Here is a 19,899-nt window from a genome sequence, read left to right as displayed (position 1 = left end):
AGAATCAGAAAAAACAAGGAGTTTTAAGCCATAGGCAACATCTATAAAGTGGGTTTTGGGCTCTATGGCATGCTTTGTCTTTTAAAATTCTAACCATTCATTGAGATGAATGAAGTTAAAAGTCATTTGAGAAACTTAACTTGGAAAGGCATTTGAGAATAGGGATTTAGTTGCTTTAATCACTAGGAATTGATTTTTTTTTCTTATTTGATAGTGTTTGTGTTGAATTCGTGGGATTGACGAGTTTTTTGTCTTAAATTCCTCGTCCCACTACATATTAAATGAATAAGAAAGTGGGAAATGATGGAAAATATTGATTTATAGGACTAACACATAAACACAAAAGATCTCAAGGAAAAGAGAAATTTCAACTCTTGGGAGGGAAGAGAGAAGAAACCAAGGAAGAGAGAGAAGAAGAAAAGAAATAGTGAAGTATATGGACAAATTCTGAAAATAAGCATCTAACATGCATTAGGAGCACCATTCGAAAACCCTTTTCATGATGTGGAAAACAAAGATTGAAGTTCCCAAATTGGTGTTTGTAGCTCTGTAAAATTTTGGATGATCAAGAAAAAGTGTCAACTCACTCCATCTGTCCATCCACGAGGTGGGAAAACAGCACATATAGATGATGGAAAGCCTCGTCGGTAGAGCCATCTCAATATTGTCAAACCAACCCAGTCATTGTTAAAGCTCAGATATATATGGAGTAAAATACCCAGAAAGGGGCATAATTCACTGTAAACCAACTACTCAGTGTCAACAAGTTTACTTTGCAGGTAGTTGTTTTTAACACGTTTTCTTCAAAATCATCAAAAGGGGCAAACCCACCCAGATGCTTTAAACGAACCTGGTTCTTCTCCCCACAGAAAAGGACCAGATTTCAGACATGGAAGCACACTTTTTTGGATTCAACAAGGAACGACAGTCACTCACTATTCAAAGTCATAAAAACGTGAATTGTCAAAAGGTGGAGGCCACTACAATTTGCAAATACGAGAAAAGCTAAACTGAATATAAACATATGCAGGCGTAGGTGGAGAGGGTAGGTGGGGTTTGGTGGGTAGGCAACAACAAAAGAAGTATTAATAATGAAACTTTAAATCAGAAATAGCAGACTGATGGATTCTACATTGAAATTATTCTTACACAATACAAAAATAAAGATGTTTTGGATAGACAAAGTGACAAGAACACATTGGAGGTCAAAGCATTCACACTATCATGGTCAGTCACATACTTCAATGCAAAGCTTGATTGGGATGCATGTATACCAATTGATCATGTAAAAACCGAGATAAGTGAAGCTACATACAGTTCCATTCATATGCTTCTTAGAACCATCCAGCCAGAACCATTTCCCTCTGTCTAAACCCAAATGACCAGCCAAGTCTGCACCTGAAACCAGCCAGGTCTGCATCCTCGTAAGTGAGAATGAGCCTTGAATGAGGTGATGCACTTCATGTTTAAGCTACATCTTAACAGTTCCTTGCTGAAATGATTTCGACAACTGGAAATGAAAACATAACGCAATGTGAAATTGTGATGCGGAGAGGTAGTCAGCTAAAATATGTGGTCGTAATTGTCCACCACGTAAACATATTTGTCAAAGTAGGATAGAGGATGTACCTACTCACAAGATATTTTCATTGCCGAGTAAACATTTCACAGATGCACTGATCATCAGCAGATTGGAGGCCTTTTAAGTGATCATCAATCTAATAATAAAAGGTAAAATAGCATTACAAGAACGCAGATAATTATGAAATTTATGTTGATATCACCTGTGTTTCTCCAGCAGCAAAGGTAAGATTTGCTACCTGAATCAACAACAGGTAAAAAAAGAATTAAAGCAAAAGAACAATTCGTACCCGTCAAAAAAAAAAAAAAAAAAAAAATGATTCGACTTTGAGCTTGAAAACTCTACCATACTCTCTTTGCCCACCTCACCAATACAGTAATCTTATTTCAAATAGAACTGATGTTTTACCCTTATCTTGGTAACGAATAAAGAAACAATAAAAGAAAATATGACAAAAAGCATCAGGTGGATAGCCTAAAAAATTTTTAAGTACTAAATAGATACATACAATAAAAGCAAATAATAGCCACAATGTACAGTCTTTACTCCATCAGCAACTGATAGCCCAGCATATATAACCTGCCATTCGATTGAATCATGCCATGCAAAACAATGGTGAAAGGAAAATCACTCTCTTAAGACACCACATTGAACTATAGATTTTATAAGAAGGAAATAGTTGCCAAAATCTTTCGATTTGCAAACTAAAAATGAATTGACTGTTCAGGTAAGTCCAGAGAGAGAGAGAGAGATACAATCTCAGCCAAATAGTGTGGGCATGAAACAATCTCAAACCCATCACCATGAGGAATTGCACACTCACTAGCTTGATCTAGATATTTTTTAAGTGACCCCTGTGGAGGGAGGCTCCCTCTTAAAAGTTTGTAAAACTAAATAAAGAGGAACGTACAGAAACCTCTCCAGTGCTCTCCTCTCTATTGCATCGAGGAAGGATGGGGATGAAGTAGAGACACACAAGATGAGCGGGGATAGGGTGGCAGGGTGGGGTTGTGAGGCAGAGTCAAGTTTTTCAAAACCCACACCACTGCCATCTTTCATTGTGGCTGTAAAGTTGGAATTACTTGCAGGATGTGTTGCTAAAATCAAGTATAAACATAGCCGACTATAGGATCATTTAGATAACAAATATAAGAATTTTCTCACGTAAGACCTTATTACAATGTGACCCATAGTGAGATTGTAGCACAACTTCCTGCCCTAGATTAAGGTTAGTTATAGAATATTTTCTTAGCTAGTACAAAAATTGCAGGGTTATACTCTTCGTTCTTTCCTTGGAACTTTAAAGGATATATGATATTCATTTACCCTGTCCAACTGTTAGCAGAGAACTCTAGCATTCTTTTATTTTCTGTGAGAAAGAGGATTTCATTCCAACAGCCCTAAGGAATTACATGACAAGGACGGAACAATGAGGATTGCACAGCCACTGGCTATTTAGCTAAAGAATCAGCCACACAATTAGCTGACCTAGGAACATGACCATAAGAACAATCAATCTTTTTTTTTTTTTGGCTTTTAAGGCTGTGAGCTGTGCTGCCCACCAGTGCACTTTCCACAAAGACCTCAATATACTTGCCTCTACCATGGGAGTCCATGAGCTCCTTCATTACTTCAAGATGACGGGGAGGCCTCTCATTGCCATTAAACTCAACCTTGAGACTCTTGGAATACTGCTGAACAGAATGGGATTGGGTAGGCGCTGGAGGTTTTGTATCAAGACACGCATATCCTCTGGGCAGTTTTCTGTGTTGACTAATGGTAAAGCCAGAGGTGTGCCACAAGGGCACACCTCCCCCCCTTTTTCCAAAGGGAGAGCCTCTTTGCGTTTTCCCGGTGGCTAATGATGTCAACAAGGTCAACCCAACTGGGCAGGATATGGGAATCGGAGTTCCTCTCAATTTGTAGATGACACGCTACACTTTTTTCACACAGACTCTGAACAAATCTGAAGAATCAAGGCCCTCTTATGTATCTTTGAAGTCTTCTCAAGGCAGAAAATCAACTGGAGGAAGGCAAAAGCTTTTGGGCTTAACGTTGATGGTTTCCTTATTGGGAGGCTTATCCTAGGAATGCAAAGCTGATAAGCTACCCTTGATGCATTTAGGCCTTCCTCTTTTACGGACAAAATGACTTCTCCTCTTTTACGGACAAAGTGACTTCTCCCCTTTTGCAGTGGGTGGTGGAGAAGATGGGAGGCCAAACTATCCACCTGGCAAGGCAAAATTCTCTGCAAAGCAAGGAGAGCATTTTACCTTCATCGTCCTACTAGAACTGCTGCAAGAATAAAGAAGTTGGAGCAAAATTTTCTTTGAAAGGGGGCTGAGGAGGGCTTCAAATTTCACCTGGTCGGTCGAACAATGTATGACAAACAGGGAAACTTGTGAGGAATCAAAAGAGCAAAGGATATTAACAGTGCTACATGATCAAGTAGTCCTTGAAATTTGCTAAGCAAGACAACTCTATCTGGAGAATGATCATCATCGCATGGTGAATGATACTAGGTGGCTTGATGGGATCTGAAACAAGAATTTGTCACCTATCTAGTGCAAAAGTGCCCCCATCTCCAATACTGTGTGGTGTCAAACCAGAATCTCTGCCAGCAGTGGAAATGCAACAAAGCTCTGGAATGATCTATGGATTGGCAACCAACCTCCCTTGCTAGAAAATTGCCAGACTTTTCATTATCTCCAGCAAACCCTATCAACTTGTTGTTGAAGCTGCTCATGGGCAAGCCACTAACTCTGGATTCATGACTAATCAGAATCTTCAATTTAGGCAAAACTTCAAACATGCAGAAATAAAACACTTCACCGCACTCCTATCAAAGCTAAATACTCATGTCATCAAGCAGATAATGAGTGACACTCTAGTTTGGACACCCACTGCTTCGGAAGTCTATGATGTCAAAGCCAGATATTCATTGGCCTAGATTATGCAACTTAGATTCATCCTGCAAAAGTGGCATGAAGCCTAGAGCCCCTCACCCACTCAAAGTAAAATTCTTCACTTGGAATGCTGCTAGGGGAAGAATCCTTAGCTTTGACAATTTATGTGAAAGAATTGACCCCATGAGACTCTTTGCAGTCTCTGACCTATGGTTGATGAATCCATGGAGCATCTGCTGATCTATTGCAGTGTAGCCTGTAATCACTGCAATAATGTTCCTGCTGCTTTTCAACCTGCAGGGTTCCCTTCCGGTCTCTTTTAGCAAGCTGATTCAGTAAGATGCAATCTTTTAATTTCCCCATTGCTATAGAAAACATGCTTTGGCATATGTTCCTTCAATCTTCTGAATGAGAGGAACTCAAGGCATTTCAAGAGGAAGGCTTCTCCCATCCAGCACTTAATTGAGGAGGCCACTCAACAAATTATAGCCTGAGCATGCACTTAGCTGCTTTTGAGGATTCCCAAGGGTCTGGTCCAGAGAAATTGGCGTCTGATTGCTAGCCTGTCTGGTCCAGTGCAAACTTATGTCTCCCATTGGACCCTCGACAATCTGGCAGTATCAAGTTGAATTTTGACAGTTGCTCTAGGGTTACCCCTACAGCATCTCGCTTAGGTGATGTTGTTAGAAAATGGGATGGCTCAATTGTCGCCACCTTCTCAAGTCCTCTTGGGCACTTTGATTCTAATTCAGCTTAAATCAATGCTGTCCTTCATGGGTTAATGTTTCCATCCCTCTATAAGTAGAGGGCTACTCCAAGGATGTCTTAGATTGGTGCTCAAAATCTCCTAGGCCTCTGTGGAGGTATTTGATAGTGTTCTTTGAGATTTCTACTTGGGCTGCTAATGTTGTATGCAGTTGGTCTCATGTAAACAGAATGCTAATCGTCTTACAAATTAGCTAAGGACGGGGTTGAATATCAATCTCTCCTTGTTATGATCTCCCCTCCTTCGTAAGCAATGTTAGCTGCTTTGGCTTCTTGGCCCTAAATGCTATGCGAGCCACCGATAATTTAGACGTCAAGGCCAAAGGCCTGAAGCTTTAGCAATGGCGAAGTAGACCATGCCCAAAGACCCTGTGAAGGAAACATTTATCAACCCATCATACAGACAGAAAGCACCCCCAGAGAAAAGCCACCAAAGTTAAGCTTCACAAAGCGCAATGGAGGGAGAGTCCAGCAAATGGTTTCATTGTGTCTAGTCACCAGAAGAGAATCAACAAGGCCCTAATTACTCAGAATAATAGCCCCATTCAACTCCTCAAAATCCTTAAGGGTGCCGATCCAAGAGATAATGATGAAAGATATCTTCTCAATGGTACCCTGTTCACAACAGGACTATAAACAACTACCAAGGGATATAAACAAGGCAGACCTTAAACAATAATCTTCCCAATTCTTTACAAAGCAATGTGGAGGGCTTGTTGGACTAGACCAAGGAAGGAGGGAGCAGAACAAAAACTCAGGCCAAGCTTATTAAGAAAATGGGTCCAAATCATTCAGAGGGCCAACAATCAAGCAGCAAATGATCAATACTTTGCATAGGTTGCTGCAAAGGACAGTGCCTCTTTCTTAAGGTCGTCAAAGGTAATAATTCTGCCATGAAGCATGCTCCACATAAAGAACTTGCTCTTTGCAGGGCGAATAGAGACCAAACAATAGCAGCAATGATGAGCCCCCTCAAGGCAGCATAAGCAGAGGCGATGGTAAAATTGCCACAATCCAAGTTAGTCCATATCATTTTACCAGGACAAAGAAGGCAGCAACCGATGCTCTCAAGGGAAGCAATGAGGAGCTTCCTTCAGTAGCTTCATCATCCGACAGGCCCTTATTTGGTGGAGACTCCAGCCGTCATTGAAAACTCTAGCACTCTTAGTTATTGAACCAGAGATAATAGAACAATTAGGTGACAGAAATGAACTTCGACCGCAAGGCAGTCCACCCTTAGATATTGAATGAATTCAGCTCTATAAATATTAACAATCCCAAGCATGGAAACAGGTGACTACAGGCAAGCTTATTGTTTTGACGGTGTTTAATAGTATAGCATGAAAATGAAAGAAGCATGATTCCGGAGGCAAAAAATGCATACAGGAAAACAAGCGTGAAGCTAAAAAAGAGTAAGGAACAATCATAATTTCCTATCACTCACAGAGACGAAGGGTCCACGATCTTTCCCCGATTTGCGAACCCAAGTAGCATTTCCTGGAGAGACCCAAGACCTAAGTAAGGGATTGACGTCATAACCATGGGCAAAATTCCAGAGACCCATGACGCTCTGAGAAGCTCCGCGAGTCCTAGTTCGATGATGAGAGGAGCAATGAGGAGACAGGGTAACGGAGAGCCTTAATATTGAGACGGCACCCTAGTCCAGGGAACCTGGCACGGCATCGTGGCATCTGCAGGCAGAGAAGTTGCAGATATGTCCCATACATTAAGCAATTCTGCCATGGCGACCATCCAATGCTCGGGTTGTGCGGCGACAAATGAAAGATACACTCTATCTGGCGGGTATTTCTCCCTTTGCCGATTGATTTCAAACCCATGCAAATGAAGATGATCTGCAATTTTTACATTTTGGCTAGCTTCGTAGTTGTCGATATTTCTTTCTCTTTCTTTTTCTTCGTCTTCTAATTTGTCTTTTTAATTAAACTTTTTGCATTCTGATAGAATAATAACTTAAATTTAAAAAACTATAAAACCATACTACTTGATGATATACTTAAGAACTAACTACGTAAAAAAAACATTAATTTTTTTAAAAAAAAAATATTGAATCATGTAAAAACTCTTAAAAGAACACTAACAACTGCTGAGATGCTGATTAAACAAGGATGAAACTTTCATTTACTTCACTGCATACTCGAGTCGAGAATCTCAGACTCCATCTTGCTCTGTCATTAACTGGTTCACACATATCAAACCACAACAAAATTGCCCAACCCTCACAGCATCTCTCTTCTGACTGAACAAATGCTTGTTGTTGAACCAATTTTAATTAGGTAAAGAGTAGAATTCCTGTAGGCCAAGATCAACCAAATATGCTTTGTGTCAAATTCCTATGGGCAAGGTTAGCCTGCATCACTCACATATATACGTAGGCGGCAAGGGGGTGTATGGCTTCCATCATGGCTTTAACAAAAGAAATGGGCAAAACCCATTTCATAGCTTCTGCTCATTCGCAGGACTGTTGTTGTGATGCCTCAAATGGACTGAAGTTTTGGGGCTTCCCACAGTTTAACTTTCTTGTCTGTGCCTGCCGTAGCCAAAATCATAGCAAGTCCACCGCCTGCAAGAGTAAAGGCAGCAATTTCCAAGTTGAGCATATTGAGCCAATTTCTATCTACAAATCATAAAGTTGTTTAAGCTAAACAGTTGAATTTAGATAGAAATAATAAAACTCAGCTGCGTAGAATATCTTATGGTGGAGTCTTACCTAGTGGAATAGACTGAGGTGACCATGTGATGCCAGTTATGTCACCTAAATGGTGAAGGAGCTTGTCAGAAACTTGAGCAATTGCAAGGTAAATATCATAATATGACAGAGAAATAAGTAGCAGCATTGACTTATGACCATCCAAAAACCTCATTTTGATAGCTTGCAGTTGAAAATTACAGGAAAAGAGAAGAGCAAATTGAAGTGGCAAATTGCTTACCTTCATGAGCTTTATCGACTGTGTCAAAAACGTTTCCAGTTTCAACACACAACCATTGCAATGTGGAACCATGAGTAGCTGCTAATATTTTTCCATCAGGTGAAATACTAATATGATCGTAGAATAAAGTTGAGCCCTTTGAATCACGGAGTGGAATGGGGAAAACCTTCAAAGTCTTTGGGTCCTCATCTAGATGGTATCGAACTGTTCGAGAGTAAAAGAAAATTAGTGGTATCCCAAATGGGAAAACTTTCTAAAACAAGCACAATAATCTCTGTGTAGCCAATATGTGAAGTAATGAACAAACAAGTTTCACTGATGGACAAACAAATTGAGCTAGAGAGCTGCATGCTTATAATACAAGCAACCTTAAGTATATAACTCATGAAGAGTCGATGCTTAAAAAAACCAGTATCCAAACAAAGATACCCTACCAAAATCTGGTAGTTGACCTCATTCCACTAGGAGCAACTACCTTCTAAAAAGTTGAAATCCATCAGTAACAAGTACAATTTTTTTTTTTAAGTGCAGTACAACTATTTAGACAATCTCTGAGGTCCTTCAAACCAGAGAATCCAACTCCAATGTCAAAGAACTTTTTCGAACTTCCACGCACATGCATAATAACTCAATGACATAAATGGGCATCAGACAGATCAATACATTAGGAAAGGCACTTGACTTAAATGATAAAACCCGATCATTGTGCCCTTGAACAACAAGAAAACACTCATTATTTAAATTGCAATAAGTTAAAAATGGTAGACACATAGGCTACTGATAATCATGGGTTAACTATAAAAATATTTTTTTCTTACCCTGAAATTTAATCTTGCTACAAGATTACAGGACTATACACAAAATATCCATGATTCACCTAAATAATCTTCTTAAGTTATCTTCAGAAAAATATGTGTTTCTCATAAATAAGGAAATTCTAGAATTTAATTTGCTTTTTCACTTTGATCGATTATTTAGGTAGCTTCAGGTTTAAAATCTTGGATGCTTCATAGCAGAAGGAAGGACCTTATTAGCTTATCCATTGAAGCCGAGTGTCACCAAAAGATATTTCTGGAGATTTGCCTATCTGCATTTATAACTCATTTTACTAATTGACAGGAATTTTACCACACCGGAGCATCAAAGAAGATAAGGAAATATTCTTGGCAGCTTCTTGAGGTGCCCACAACAATTTGATGCAAGGAGTGCAGTATGCCGTGTCAGACTAACATTTCTCCACCTAAGAAAGAATTGTGTGCCTAGGATTAACTCCAGGTCAAAAACAGGGATGGTCTAGGCCTCAAGTGGATACAAAGGTCACAAAAGGGGGGAAATTAATGAGCATTTGATTGAATACTTGACTTTCATATATAACACTAACAGATAAGAGGTCCCATCCAGGGAGTCTCTGAGTTGCAAACAAGAAGTCCATTCATCTACCCAACAGATACCGTTCTCCCAATGCTATTGAGATTCTCAGTGCAGAACCGAAATATCCCATATTGCAAACAATTTGGTACATCGCAATTTGCAACTGATAATAATAGGTACTCCTCATTTCCTCAAAAGGAAAGTACAATGCACCCTTTTAACAAATGAGTGAAATAATAAGCAGAGGAGTAATGAACAGAAAACCTTGCAAAGCATTAGAGTAAAAGAATGAAGAATCTATCAGCACACCCATACCATTTATATTCCATATTCTCATAGACCCATCCTTTGATGTTGTAATAATTTGTTCCGAATTTGGGGTAAAGCACAACCAAGTGACAGCACTCTGATAATAAGTGAGAAATATTTAGCCAATAGTTCCATGCATATTCCAGAAAACAGTATAGAAATTTCAAGCAAAGAGTCTACAAAACAATTAAATAACTATTTTAACCTTTTTTTCTTAACAAAAGACCAACAGTATTTTGAGGCATAGATACAACAAACCATATTTAAGAAACAAAACATGTTCATAGGCAGAGCAAAGTGGATCCATTATGAAACAGATTGATGCCCATGATAAACCATAAAGATACCATATTTTACTTATTCAATGGGCACTTATGGTGAAAAAAAATCAGGTTGTCAGTGCCTGCTTTCCAAATTAGTGAGGTTCAGACCTATGACAATCATTACATGCCTAAGATTTGATTATTTAGGATTGATTTTAATATGACCCAGCACCTTACATGAAAGACACCAACGAAAACCCAGATAGACATGTGTAGGCACACAGCACATAATCATTTGAAGCAAAGTAATACATGTCTCTATATGAACTTTTGGATTAAATATTCATAGTAAGAACAGCTTCACGCAAAAAATAATTTAAAATAAATATAAAAATATACATAAAATACAAGAACAACATTCAAAATAAAGAGAAGAGAAATGACTATATGCAGAATTCAAATAAAAAAAAACTTACAGAAAAGCTGTTATCCTGGTGTTAAATCATGACATATTCAGATGTTGTGGATTCAGAAATTCAATAGCCATTTAGCTCAGAGTTATGAAGCATTAAAATTGTCATATCCTAGGCTGATATTGTTATGACCCTCACTCTATCGCAGATAAAGAGTGAGAACTAAAGTGCGGTATGGTCTAGAGTTTGGAAGTGGGAGAGGAGCAAGAGAAGGTTGGCATGGCTGGAGCTAAGGCTTGAGTAACTCAAGGAGGACACCTGAAAAAAATAAACAAAATACTTGGAGCACTCATGCCCTTATGCATATTCACATACAATATACAATTGTCTTTAGAATTCAAACAAGGAAACTCAAAAACTCTTTCCTACTTAGATTAGGAAATCAATTTACTCCTAACCCTCTCCTACTTAAACTAAAAGATTTTACTACTTTGGCTCTAACTCAACTACTTAACTAGGACTCCCCAAATTAGAAACTCAAAGTGGGGAAGGGTTCTATCTCCATATGTGTGTCCTGCATGACTTCTAATTACTACCTCACCTTGCACAACTAAAAGAATTTCCTCTCCCACTTACACCCAGGTGAAGTAACTCCAAGTAGGCATCTAACAGAGATCATGATATATTTGGACGTTGAAGATTCATAAATTCAAGAAACAAAAAGTTCAAGAATCATTTGTCATCAAACCTGACAAATGGAAGCTGAGCCTGATTAGTGCTGTCTGAAGACTTTAAAGTAAGAAGAGGTCAGCAGAGGTCAGTGTTGTGGTGTTTTGTGTACCATTAGTGGTGGAACCTGAGATACTAATGTCTATTTAAATAGAACAAATGAGCAAAGTTCAAAGGTGAAGACAAGGCAGAGACCTAATATACAAGCATCGTGGTAACTACACTGTCAAACATGCTCCACAACTGGTGCATATCTGACACTGGTAATGCCTGATATGAGCTTTTCCTGTTTTATCATACAAAGATCACCATCACGAGTCATTATAGAATATCCACCTAAGAGGTGAACGATGGCCTTTGACTACAGCAATGCATTAGCATCTATTTCTTAAACCTGTTGCTAGGTTACTCCTTATTTGCAAAAGAATACATCAAAGAGTTGACGGACTTACACATACAGGATTGGTAATAGTGTGACAGCAGCAAAAGACTAAAATCCCTTAAAAAACGGTAGCATTGTCCCAACCATGTTAGCACCAAATATTATTAGGTAAAAATATAAAATAAAAAGTAGTCCAAATTCATAAATGACACAAGTTTGTTTTATGTCCAGATAGGGCCACATAATTGAAATGTAGTAGACAAATGCAGCTAAGCATGTGGCCTACTGGAGACTATAAACATACTGTTGCCCTTTTTATTTAAATTTTAAATTAAAATAAAGAGGAAGAGAAGTGAAACCTGCTTCACTCTACTCCCAGGGGATGAACCTGGGACCCCTACTTCCCCTCTCTCTCAGCAGTGGGAGAAGGGATGTACCATCCCTGCCTCCAGGTGCATAAAGAGAGGGAGGGAGGAGGCACCCCCCCTCAATTGCATAGCATGAACTGGCATGAACAGACTGGGGAGGAGTCCTTTCTTCCCCTTGCTGCATGATACTTCCCTCCTCCCTTATTGACAACAACAGAAGGAGCAGTCCGTTCTGCTACGAGCACAAAGATAGTAAGAGCTTTTGTGAGAGAGAGACAGAAGGCATCCCTCCCTCTCTGCTCATACAATGAGAAGTTCCCCCCCCCCCCCCCCCCCCAAAACAAACATAAAGAAGAGCCTCCATGCCCCTCTGCTAGCGGATGCAGGCACACCACTCCCAGCATTAATAGGAGGGGAAACAGAAAGATGCACAACAGCCTTTGCTTCTCTAAAAGAAGAGCAGGTGAAGGGGGATGGCAGGGAAGCAGGTGGTAAGAAACCGGCCCCAACTAGACATGCTAAAAGCGGAGATGGGTTTCACCATCCAACTTGTGGCAGGGTCGGCTTCAGCAAAAAGAAACAACAATGGGTCTGGCTGGTGTTTTCCTTACCCTGACCCGAAGCCATCCACAACCCACAGGATCATATTACACAGCCACCTCCTCTCTTTCATAGAAGGACATAAGTTCATAAATTCAACAACAAATAGACACATGAGGGAAGTTATTGAAGAAAATTTCAAAAAAGAAAAATACTTACACCCCCCTCGACCCCCTTTTTTTTATTATCAAAATGACTCTTTATTTTGAAAAAAAAATGAAAATCTTGTAATAAGTGAGGGCACTATATAAATTTCTAGGCAAGGACCAAAGAGCATTTGAGGAAAAGGGAAAGAAATCCAGCCCCATACGGGGCAGGGCAGGATGAGTATCAGATCAGGTTTCCTGACCTGGTTCCATCCTTAGTGGGAGGGGGCACACTCACCTCTTCCCCTCTGCCTTTTTTTAGACATTAAACTTTTTAAATTAAATGAGTGTCAAGAATGATTGTAACCTTATGTTAGGAAGTACAGAGGTAAAATAGTAATTTACCTATATGCATATGACACTCCTCTTCCTAGTAGGTATAAGTTGATATGGTGGATGTTTTCTATCTTTTAATGTACTTAAACAGTAGGTATATTATGGTTTATTTCATTGACAAGGAAAAGAGGCTTTTTTGTCTTTTTAACCACTCATTTAAGTTTTAGGAAAAAGGGTTAGAAGTCAATTTTTTACCTGTAAGGACTCTACTACCAGTCCCGGTCTCTCTCTCATTTCTTCTTCTCTTCTCCTTTCTTCTACTTTCAACCTATTTTCGGATTTTACATGGTAGCATGTCTAGAAGAGCAATAAGTTGAAAATTAAGTCTTTCTTAGTAAGACACTGGCTCGATTATTCATTGATGATGATATACCACATTAGATAAAATCTTTGCCCGAGTGGTCAGAGCTGAACATGCAGTTGTACCCAAATGTAATAAGGGAGTTAAAAGTGATGAGGTCTCTACTCTAAACTTAACTTCCAGTCCTAGTAGGAATGAGATTACTAGAGGTCGTAGAGCAGGTGGAAGAGGCCTAGGTCGTAATGGAGGGGGGCATGGCAAGTGATGCAGACTGATGATGTGCTCATTGTAATAGAGACAACCATTTCCCTAACCACTGCTGGGACGAGTTCAGGAAACCAGTGTAGGCAAAATTCTAGTGCATTAGAAGGTGGTGAAGGAATAATTAGTAGCGGTGGCTCTGTGTGTGTGTGTGTGTGTGTGGTGGTGGTGGTGGTGGTGGTTGTGGTGGGATGGGGTGGGGATTCATCCGCAATCATTAAAATGATATATAAATGTACTTAATGAGTCTGCATCGTCATCCTCCACAGCTCAGCTTGCTTCGTCATCCACAGTTAGTGCCACTAGCCAATTCAAGTACGTCCACATTGGATGATTGAGTCCAGCACATTTTAACACATGTCAGGAACGTCTCCTTTATTTTTTCTATGTCACAGTCTTCATCCTTTAAATCAGTTGTCCCTGCATATGGTTGTCATCTCCTGTTAGCAGTGTGACTGTGGTTCATGCCACACTTACTATGTCATTGCCCTCTGATTGATATGTACAAAGTTTCCAATCAGCTTATCATCAATTAGTTAATTCACTAAAAACTTGAATTCTCCAATCATACTTTTTCCTACCTATAGTGTATTTCAAGACTTCCAGACAAAAACAATTGATGGAGGATGTGAACAAGAGGGATTCTATCATCTAGAGGTATTATCAGTGTGGAAGACAACATTACAAGTGAAGAAATCATCATTTCAGTAGCACTTATGTTTGGACATCATTCACCATCTAAGCTTCACCAATTTCTTCCTTCTTTGGCTTCAGGTTTGTCTTTTCAGTGTGAATTATGTCAACTCGAGAAGCACCATAGGACATTTTTAACTTCCACTAGCAATAATAGAATTTTTTAGTCCATTGGAATTAATCCACTCAGATATATGGGGCCCTTGTCAAGTACCTAGTCTTTTTTTATTTCAAATATTTCTTTTCCTTGATTGATGACTATAGTAGGGTTATTTGGGCATATCCAGAGGAAGAACAAAGAGATTTTTTATGTAATTTGTAATTTTATAATGAAAAAAAAAAACTTGGGGCTTCACTTCGTGTATTGGCCTTGAGTTCATGAATCATAAATGTGCTTTTTTTCCTGCATACAATGGAATTTTACCTCATGCTTGATTTGCCTATACCCCACAACAAAATGGGGTAGATGGAAGAAAAAATCAAATTTTTTTGGATGTGGCACAAACTATGTTGTTCCAAATGAATACCCTATAGTGTTTTGAGGTAACGTTGTCCTTACTGCATGGTTTTTAATAAATCATATGTGATCCTCTGTTCTGGGTAGTAACATTCCCTTACGTGTGTTAAGACCTCAAAGCAAATTGTTTGAGGTGTATCCTTGAGTGTTAAGGTCATGCTCTATTCTTGTGTTTGGAATTCCTTTTGATAAATTACATGTCTGATATATTACATGTGTCTTTCTAGGCTACTCACATCAACGAAGGGGTACAGGTGTTATGACCCTAAAGCTAAGAAGACACAGGTCGTTGTTGAAGTGACATTCATTGAGGATGCTCCCATTTTTTTACATCTAGTGAATCTAATGTTAGTTCTCAATCCCATCATGATCGTGTTTTGCCACTTCAGATGAGTGATGAGCGCGCAGCCCAACTACGACATCAACCGGAAGACCCTTACGGGTCTATCAGTGAAGGAAAGCTAGGTCTCATGGTAGGTTTAGAAGTTGACTTTTTAACCTCTAAAACTTGGCCACAGCTTACGACAGTTTCTCTCTTATCCTCTCTTCTTTTCTCCTTCTTCTTCTATTCTCAATCTATATCAGGATTCTACACTTTACATACATAAATTCTGTTGAGGTTTAGTTGTCCATAGTAAGAACTAGGTTGTATTTGAAACAATGCAAACTTGTCACCATATTTGAAGGTAGGCCAAAACCCAGGATGAATTATATTCCGAGATCTGCAAATTCGGCAGCAGATGTGCTTGCCAAGCAAGGAGTTTCCCTTCAACATCTTGTTGTTAGGGATTTGCTCCCTCTTCCTTTGTAAATTTTTGCTGGTTAATACAATACATCTTTATAAAAAAAAATAATAGTTAGGATGAATCATATTAAGATGAAATTGGGTCCTCAAATTAGTTGGCAGAATGTTTTTGTACCCCTTGCAACAGTAACAACTTAGTTGGGAGATGTACAGATAGTTTTCCCACAACCTATGATAACAAACACAAGTTGTTAAGGAATAGTCCCAAATAGATTAGTGAGTACAAAAATCTTGAGTTTATTAGTTGGTAAAGAGGTTTCCTAAGTTGGCTAGTCATTTTGGGATGGGCCTTGGACCCAACTTAACATAGTATCAGAGTGGGTACCCATATGTGGGCCTGCACCTAAACTATCTACTTGTAGAGCCTCAAAAAATGGCATACACCTAAAACTATCCACTTGTAAAGCCATAAAAAAGAGGGCCTACACTTAAACTGCCTACTCCTAAATAATCCACTTGTAGAGCCACAAAAGAAGATTTACACGTGAAGGGGAGTGTTAAGGAAAAGTCCCACATAGATTAGTGAGTATAAAAATCTTGAGTTTATTAGTTGGTAAAAAGGTTTCCCAAGTTGGCTAGTCATTTTGGGATAGGGCCTTGGACCCAATTTAACACAAGTTGTTATCAACAAAACAAAGGTAATGTTTGCGGCACTATGACATTTACCCAACCACAGATTTGACATTTTTAGGCCTTCATGAAGATAAAGACCTTGAGAAAGATAAAAGGAATTTCGTGTCCAATGATGCTTAATTTAACATGTAACCTACATCCAACAATTTGCCAGTCTTATTGAAAAATGCAATGCAAGTAACCATAATTGACTAATCACCTTATGTCCTTTAAGTTGCATAACCTTTGTAACCTCTTTCACCGAACCATCCTTGGAATACACCATCTCCCAAACCTACCAAGGCAAATTGGATAAAGATTCATTCTTCAACAGAACTTGAAAACTTGCTCTTAGGCCTTATGGAAATGAGTACTAAAAAAACAACTAGGACTTAATTAAACCAAAAAAACAACAAAAGAATGATATTACCTTCACATCAGCAGTAAATGCAGCTGCAGCCAGAAAACGTCCATTTGGTGATAAAGCAGCCATAGTATTTTTTAGTTGATTTGTGTCAACAGTTCCCAAGACTTTCCCACTTTTTCCATGCCAAAGTATAATATCGGTATCTGGAAACACATGAGCCACCATCAACAAAAGTTTACCTCTTCATATCTTTAGAGAGAAAGGGAGAAAAAATCAAAAGTTTCACACTTGATATTCTTCTTGAAAATGGTGATAGCTTTTATTAATCAAACTGAGCACTAGTAGGACAACATAGAGTACAAATAGGTTACAACAGTTCAAGTAGAGCAACAACTCAAGCTAAGGCCAGATAATCTCTGGATACTCCATATATTGCTCAGCTTGTCAGCTTCTGAGTTTCCTTGCCTTAGGGTCTTAGTGACATGCTATTCACTATTCTCAATCTCACATTTGATATTGGTCAGATACAACCAAACATGATGCCAGAACACCTTTGACTTGAACATAAAACCTCACATTATGAAATGCCAAATGTGGCAACTGAGCGAAAGGCGCATTTAAGGCAAAAATTGATTTCATCAAAGTGAAGAAATGAGAACAGGGTAATATTTTTGCAAGGTATGAGCGAACTGAGGAAGGATTTTGAAATTCAAGTTAACTGAACATATTCAAATGAGAAAAATAGGTTTATAATCTGAACTCCAAATTACTTGACACTGGACTTATTTGGAATAGCCTATCAAATGAAGTTAAGCATTTCAACAACAACCAAAACCGTCAAACAATTGAGAGTTGGAACATCAGTGCCAACTCTGTTCTAGCAAAACCTCACCCAAGCAGGATACTACAAATGATAAGGACCAAGGGTACAGAAGTAGACAGAGTGAGTCCACAAAATCCTGACCACCAAAAAGGGAAAATTCCACATGTCAATTGACCATGCACTACGTGCAGCTTTGCAGTGTCCCTCATATAGTCCACAGATATCAGATATCATGGACTCTGAAAAATATATCATGAAAACTTATCATGGTGCTCTAATTCAGCCTCTCCCCTTTGGCAGCATTGGCCAATTATTTCATCTATTGCAGATATTATATCTCTCATTTCTTGTACTTGGAATCACATTCCTCGATCAGCCAATTGTGTAACTGATTGGCTAGCCAAATTTGGAACCTCCCAACAGTCTCTCATTGTTTGGGATGGTTCCCCCTCCTTGTAATTTTGCTCTCTTAAGCCTTTTTAAAATAACTCAACACCATTTCAAAAAAAAAAAAAAAAAAAAAGTTGATTTTGTTGCTCATCTCAGAAAGCTTACACGAAAAAGGATGATTTTCCAACAGCAACCCACTAGTGAAGCAAACATCTAGTGATCATTTCACAATTTTTTTAAATACTGTGATTAAAAAATCAATTATCCAAAAGAATGCATGCATCCATCTATCCATGCCTTCTGAACATGACGCAATGATAGTGCTCCCATCAGCAGCTCCGTAACTTGCTGTCGCCCCAGAAAGGGTCAATATATTTCTTCTCTCATGGACTTTGTGGTGCTCCCACTTAATATCTGGAAGTGGAAGTTTCTGCTGCTGTTGTTGTTTGGCTTCGCTAGAAGATTTTTGAGTTACATTCCCATACATATATAGAGAAGAGCCAGTAAGAGCTTGAGTAGCCACAACCAGAGACGATGCTTCCTCAGAAAAAGCAACTGCGACCGGAAGATTCCCAGCAGGTAAGTTTAGCCTGAGAAACCTGTAGAAAATGGTAGGAAATTCAAAATGATGGGGAACTAGTTCCACTACAATGACAGGTGTTAAAAAAAGCACAAAGATTGTACTTGAAGCTTTTGCTGCTGGCGTCATCCAACCTAAATACTCTGGCAACTCCGTCCGCGCAAGCTGTGATCACATAATCCAACAATTACTAAATAAATAATTGATTAAAAAAGGGCTAAATTTGGTGCAATTGGCCCCTAATTAATTTAAACGCATGCATTTTTAGTCCAGAATAGCGTAGTTCCTCTTCATCTTACTCAAATTCCTGCTTCTTGACCGAATGCACATCAAACAAATTAAGCGAGAATGAGGAAAATGCTAAAAATCCTAAAATCAAGGGGATCGGATCTACCTGTCGCCAAATTTCGTCCGTCAGACGAGAAACAGAGGCCGCTCACAGTATCTCCGTGGCCCTTCAAGGTGTTGACATCCAACGGATGATGCCGTTTAACTTGATCCTGAAACTCACTCAAATAAATACTTTTGCTGCAACAAACTCGAAAGCAATAATTTTTTTGAGGTGAAATGCAGGTTTCAAAAAGTTGCTACCTTCTCTGCAGCATGTGGATGATGTTTCAGATGCCCTTTCTTTTGCGGAGGTCTAGAAGCTTTCTGGGTAATCGCTTTGGGTTCCGGACTCGCAATTGCTCGTACTTCAGATCTTTTCTTCCATATGTAATCAGATAAAAATAGAAGAACGAGCAGACCTCCAAGGACGACCGAGAAGATGGAAATGGTGAGAAGGGGAAACCCGAGAATAGATGACGAAGAGAGAGACGACAGCATTTCTGATGACGAGAAAAGAAGCACAAACGATGGTAACTCTTGTAGTAGTTGTTTTCTCTCTCGCGGCTTCAGGAAGCATACAGGAACCGAGAGGCTGTTCTTCCAGATGGGCCGTCGTGAGAGGACGAGTTAATGAAAGTGCGACATAATGTGAGAAGCTTGTGAGAGGCTTGCTCGTCTCCTACTCGTCAAGATGGAAGGTTCAGATTCTATTGAGGAAAAATAAGGAAAGCAGTCTTGCTGTAATAAGACAAAATGTAATTTTTCTTTTATCTGGCTTCGACTAATCCGAGGCATCTTTACAGCGTATGGAAAATACAGGGAAAATAAGCCGAAACACGTTAGTGCCCACGGTAAGTGACGGGATAAAATGAAATACAATTATATTCTGTTTTTTCCTATTTCAGGCACAAAATGATGGTAAGTAAAATCAGAGGGGTCAGAGCTCTGATTTCACTTACCATCGCTCAAGTAATCTTGGGCTCGGTTGTCGAAAGGAACCTCTGTCAAATGAGGTTTTAGAGAAATAAAATTTCTCTCTCTAACTCATGACCTTTGGCAACTTCGATCGCCCTACCTCTGCTTCTCTTCTCTCTAGACCTCC

General features: G+C 39.2%; 1 protein-coding gene and 1 long non-coding RNA gene across 3 annotated transcripts; both read right to left on the bottom strand.

Annotated features, from left to right (window-relative positions):
* Positions 1 to 1,133: 1,133 nt before the first annotated feature.
* On the bottom strand, positions 1,134 to 7,231 carry LOC137948493 (uncharacterized). Of its 2 annotated transcripts, none has more exons than XR_011111629.1 (3): positions 6,698 to 7,231; positions 1,630 to 1,820; positions 1,134 to 1,510 (listed from the first exon to the last, which is right to left on the bottom strand). It is a non-coding gene; the product is annotated as an uncharacterized lncRNA (long non-coding RNA). The 2 variants fall into 2 exon arrangements; XR_011111628.1 differs by having other exon boundaries at positions 1,630 to 1,718.
* Positions 7,232 to 7,363: 132 nt separating this feature from the next.
* LOC137947987 (uncharacterized) lies at positions 7,364 to 19,344 on the bottom strand. The gene is made up of 10 exons (XM_068793867.1): positions 19,059 to 19,344; positions 18,862 to 18,967; positions 18,572 to 18,632; positions 18,185 to 18,486; positions 16,738 to 16,877; positions 16,528 to 16,602; positions 9,888 to 9,978; positions 8,202 to 8,405; positions 7,982 to 8,026; positions 7,364 to 7,834 (listed from the first exon to the last, which is right to left on the bottom strand). The coding sequence occupies exons 1-10, from the start codon at positions 19,293 to 19,295 to the stop codon at positions 7,749 to 7,751; spliced, it is 1,347 nt and encodes a 448-aa protein (XP_068649968.1). The 5' UTR covers positions 19,296 to 19,344; the 3' UTR covers positions 7,364 to 7,748.
* Positions 19,345 to 19,899: the final 555 nt, after the last annotated feature.

Source organism: Aristolochia californica, unplaced genomic scaffold, assembly GCF_029961685.1.
Source record: "Aristolochia californica isolate CCGP_79_NKW_82.1479 unplaced genomic scaffold, dmAriCali1.0.hap1 SCAF_13, whole genome shotgun sequence".
In the NCBI taxonomy this organism is placed as follows: domain Eukaryota; kingdom Viridiplantae; phylum Streptophyta; class Magnoliopsida; order Piperales; family Aristolochiaceae; genus Aristolochia; species Aristolochia californica.
This window is presented reverse-complemented; position numbering and strand designations above follow the sequence as displayed.

What these genes read in the sequence shown, in the direction of transcription:
- LOC137947987 (XM_068793867.1), bottom strand. Translation starts at nt 19,295, where the DNA reads ATGCTGTCGTCTCTCTCTTCGTCATCTATTCTCGGGTTTCCCCTTCTC. An exon ending in CGGACGAAATTTGGCGACAG is followed by an intron (nt 18,633 to 18,861) that starts GTAGATCCGATC and finishes ATGTGATCACAG; the next exon opens with CTTGCGCGGACGGAGTTGCC. An exon ending in TGCAACTTAAAGGACATAAG is followed by an intron (nt 9,979 to 16,527) that starts GTGATTAGTCAA and finishes ACTTATTATCAG; the next exon opens with AGTGCTGTCACTTGGTTGTG.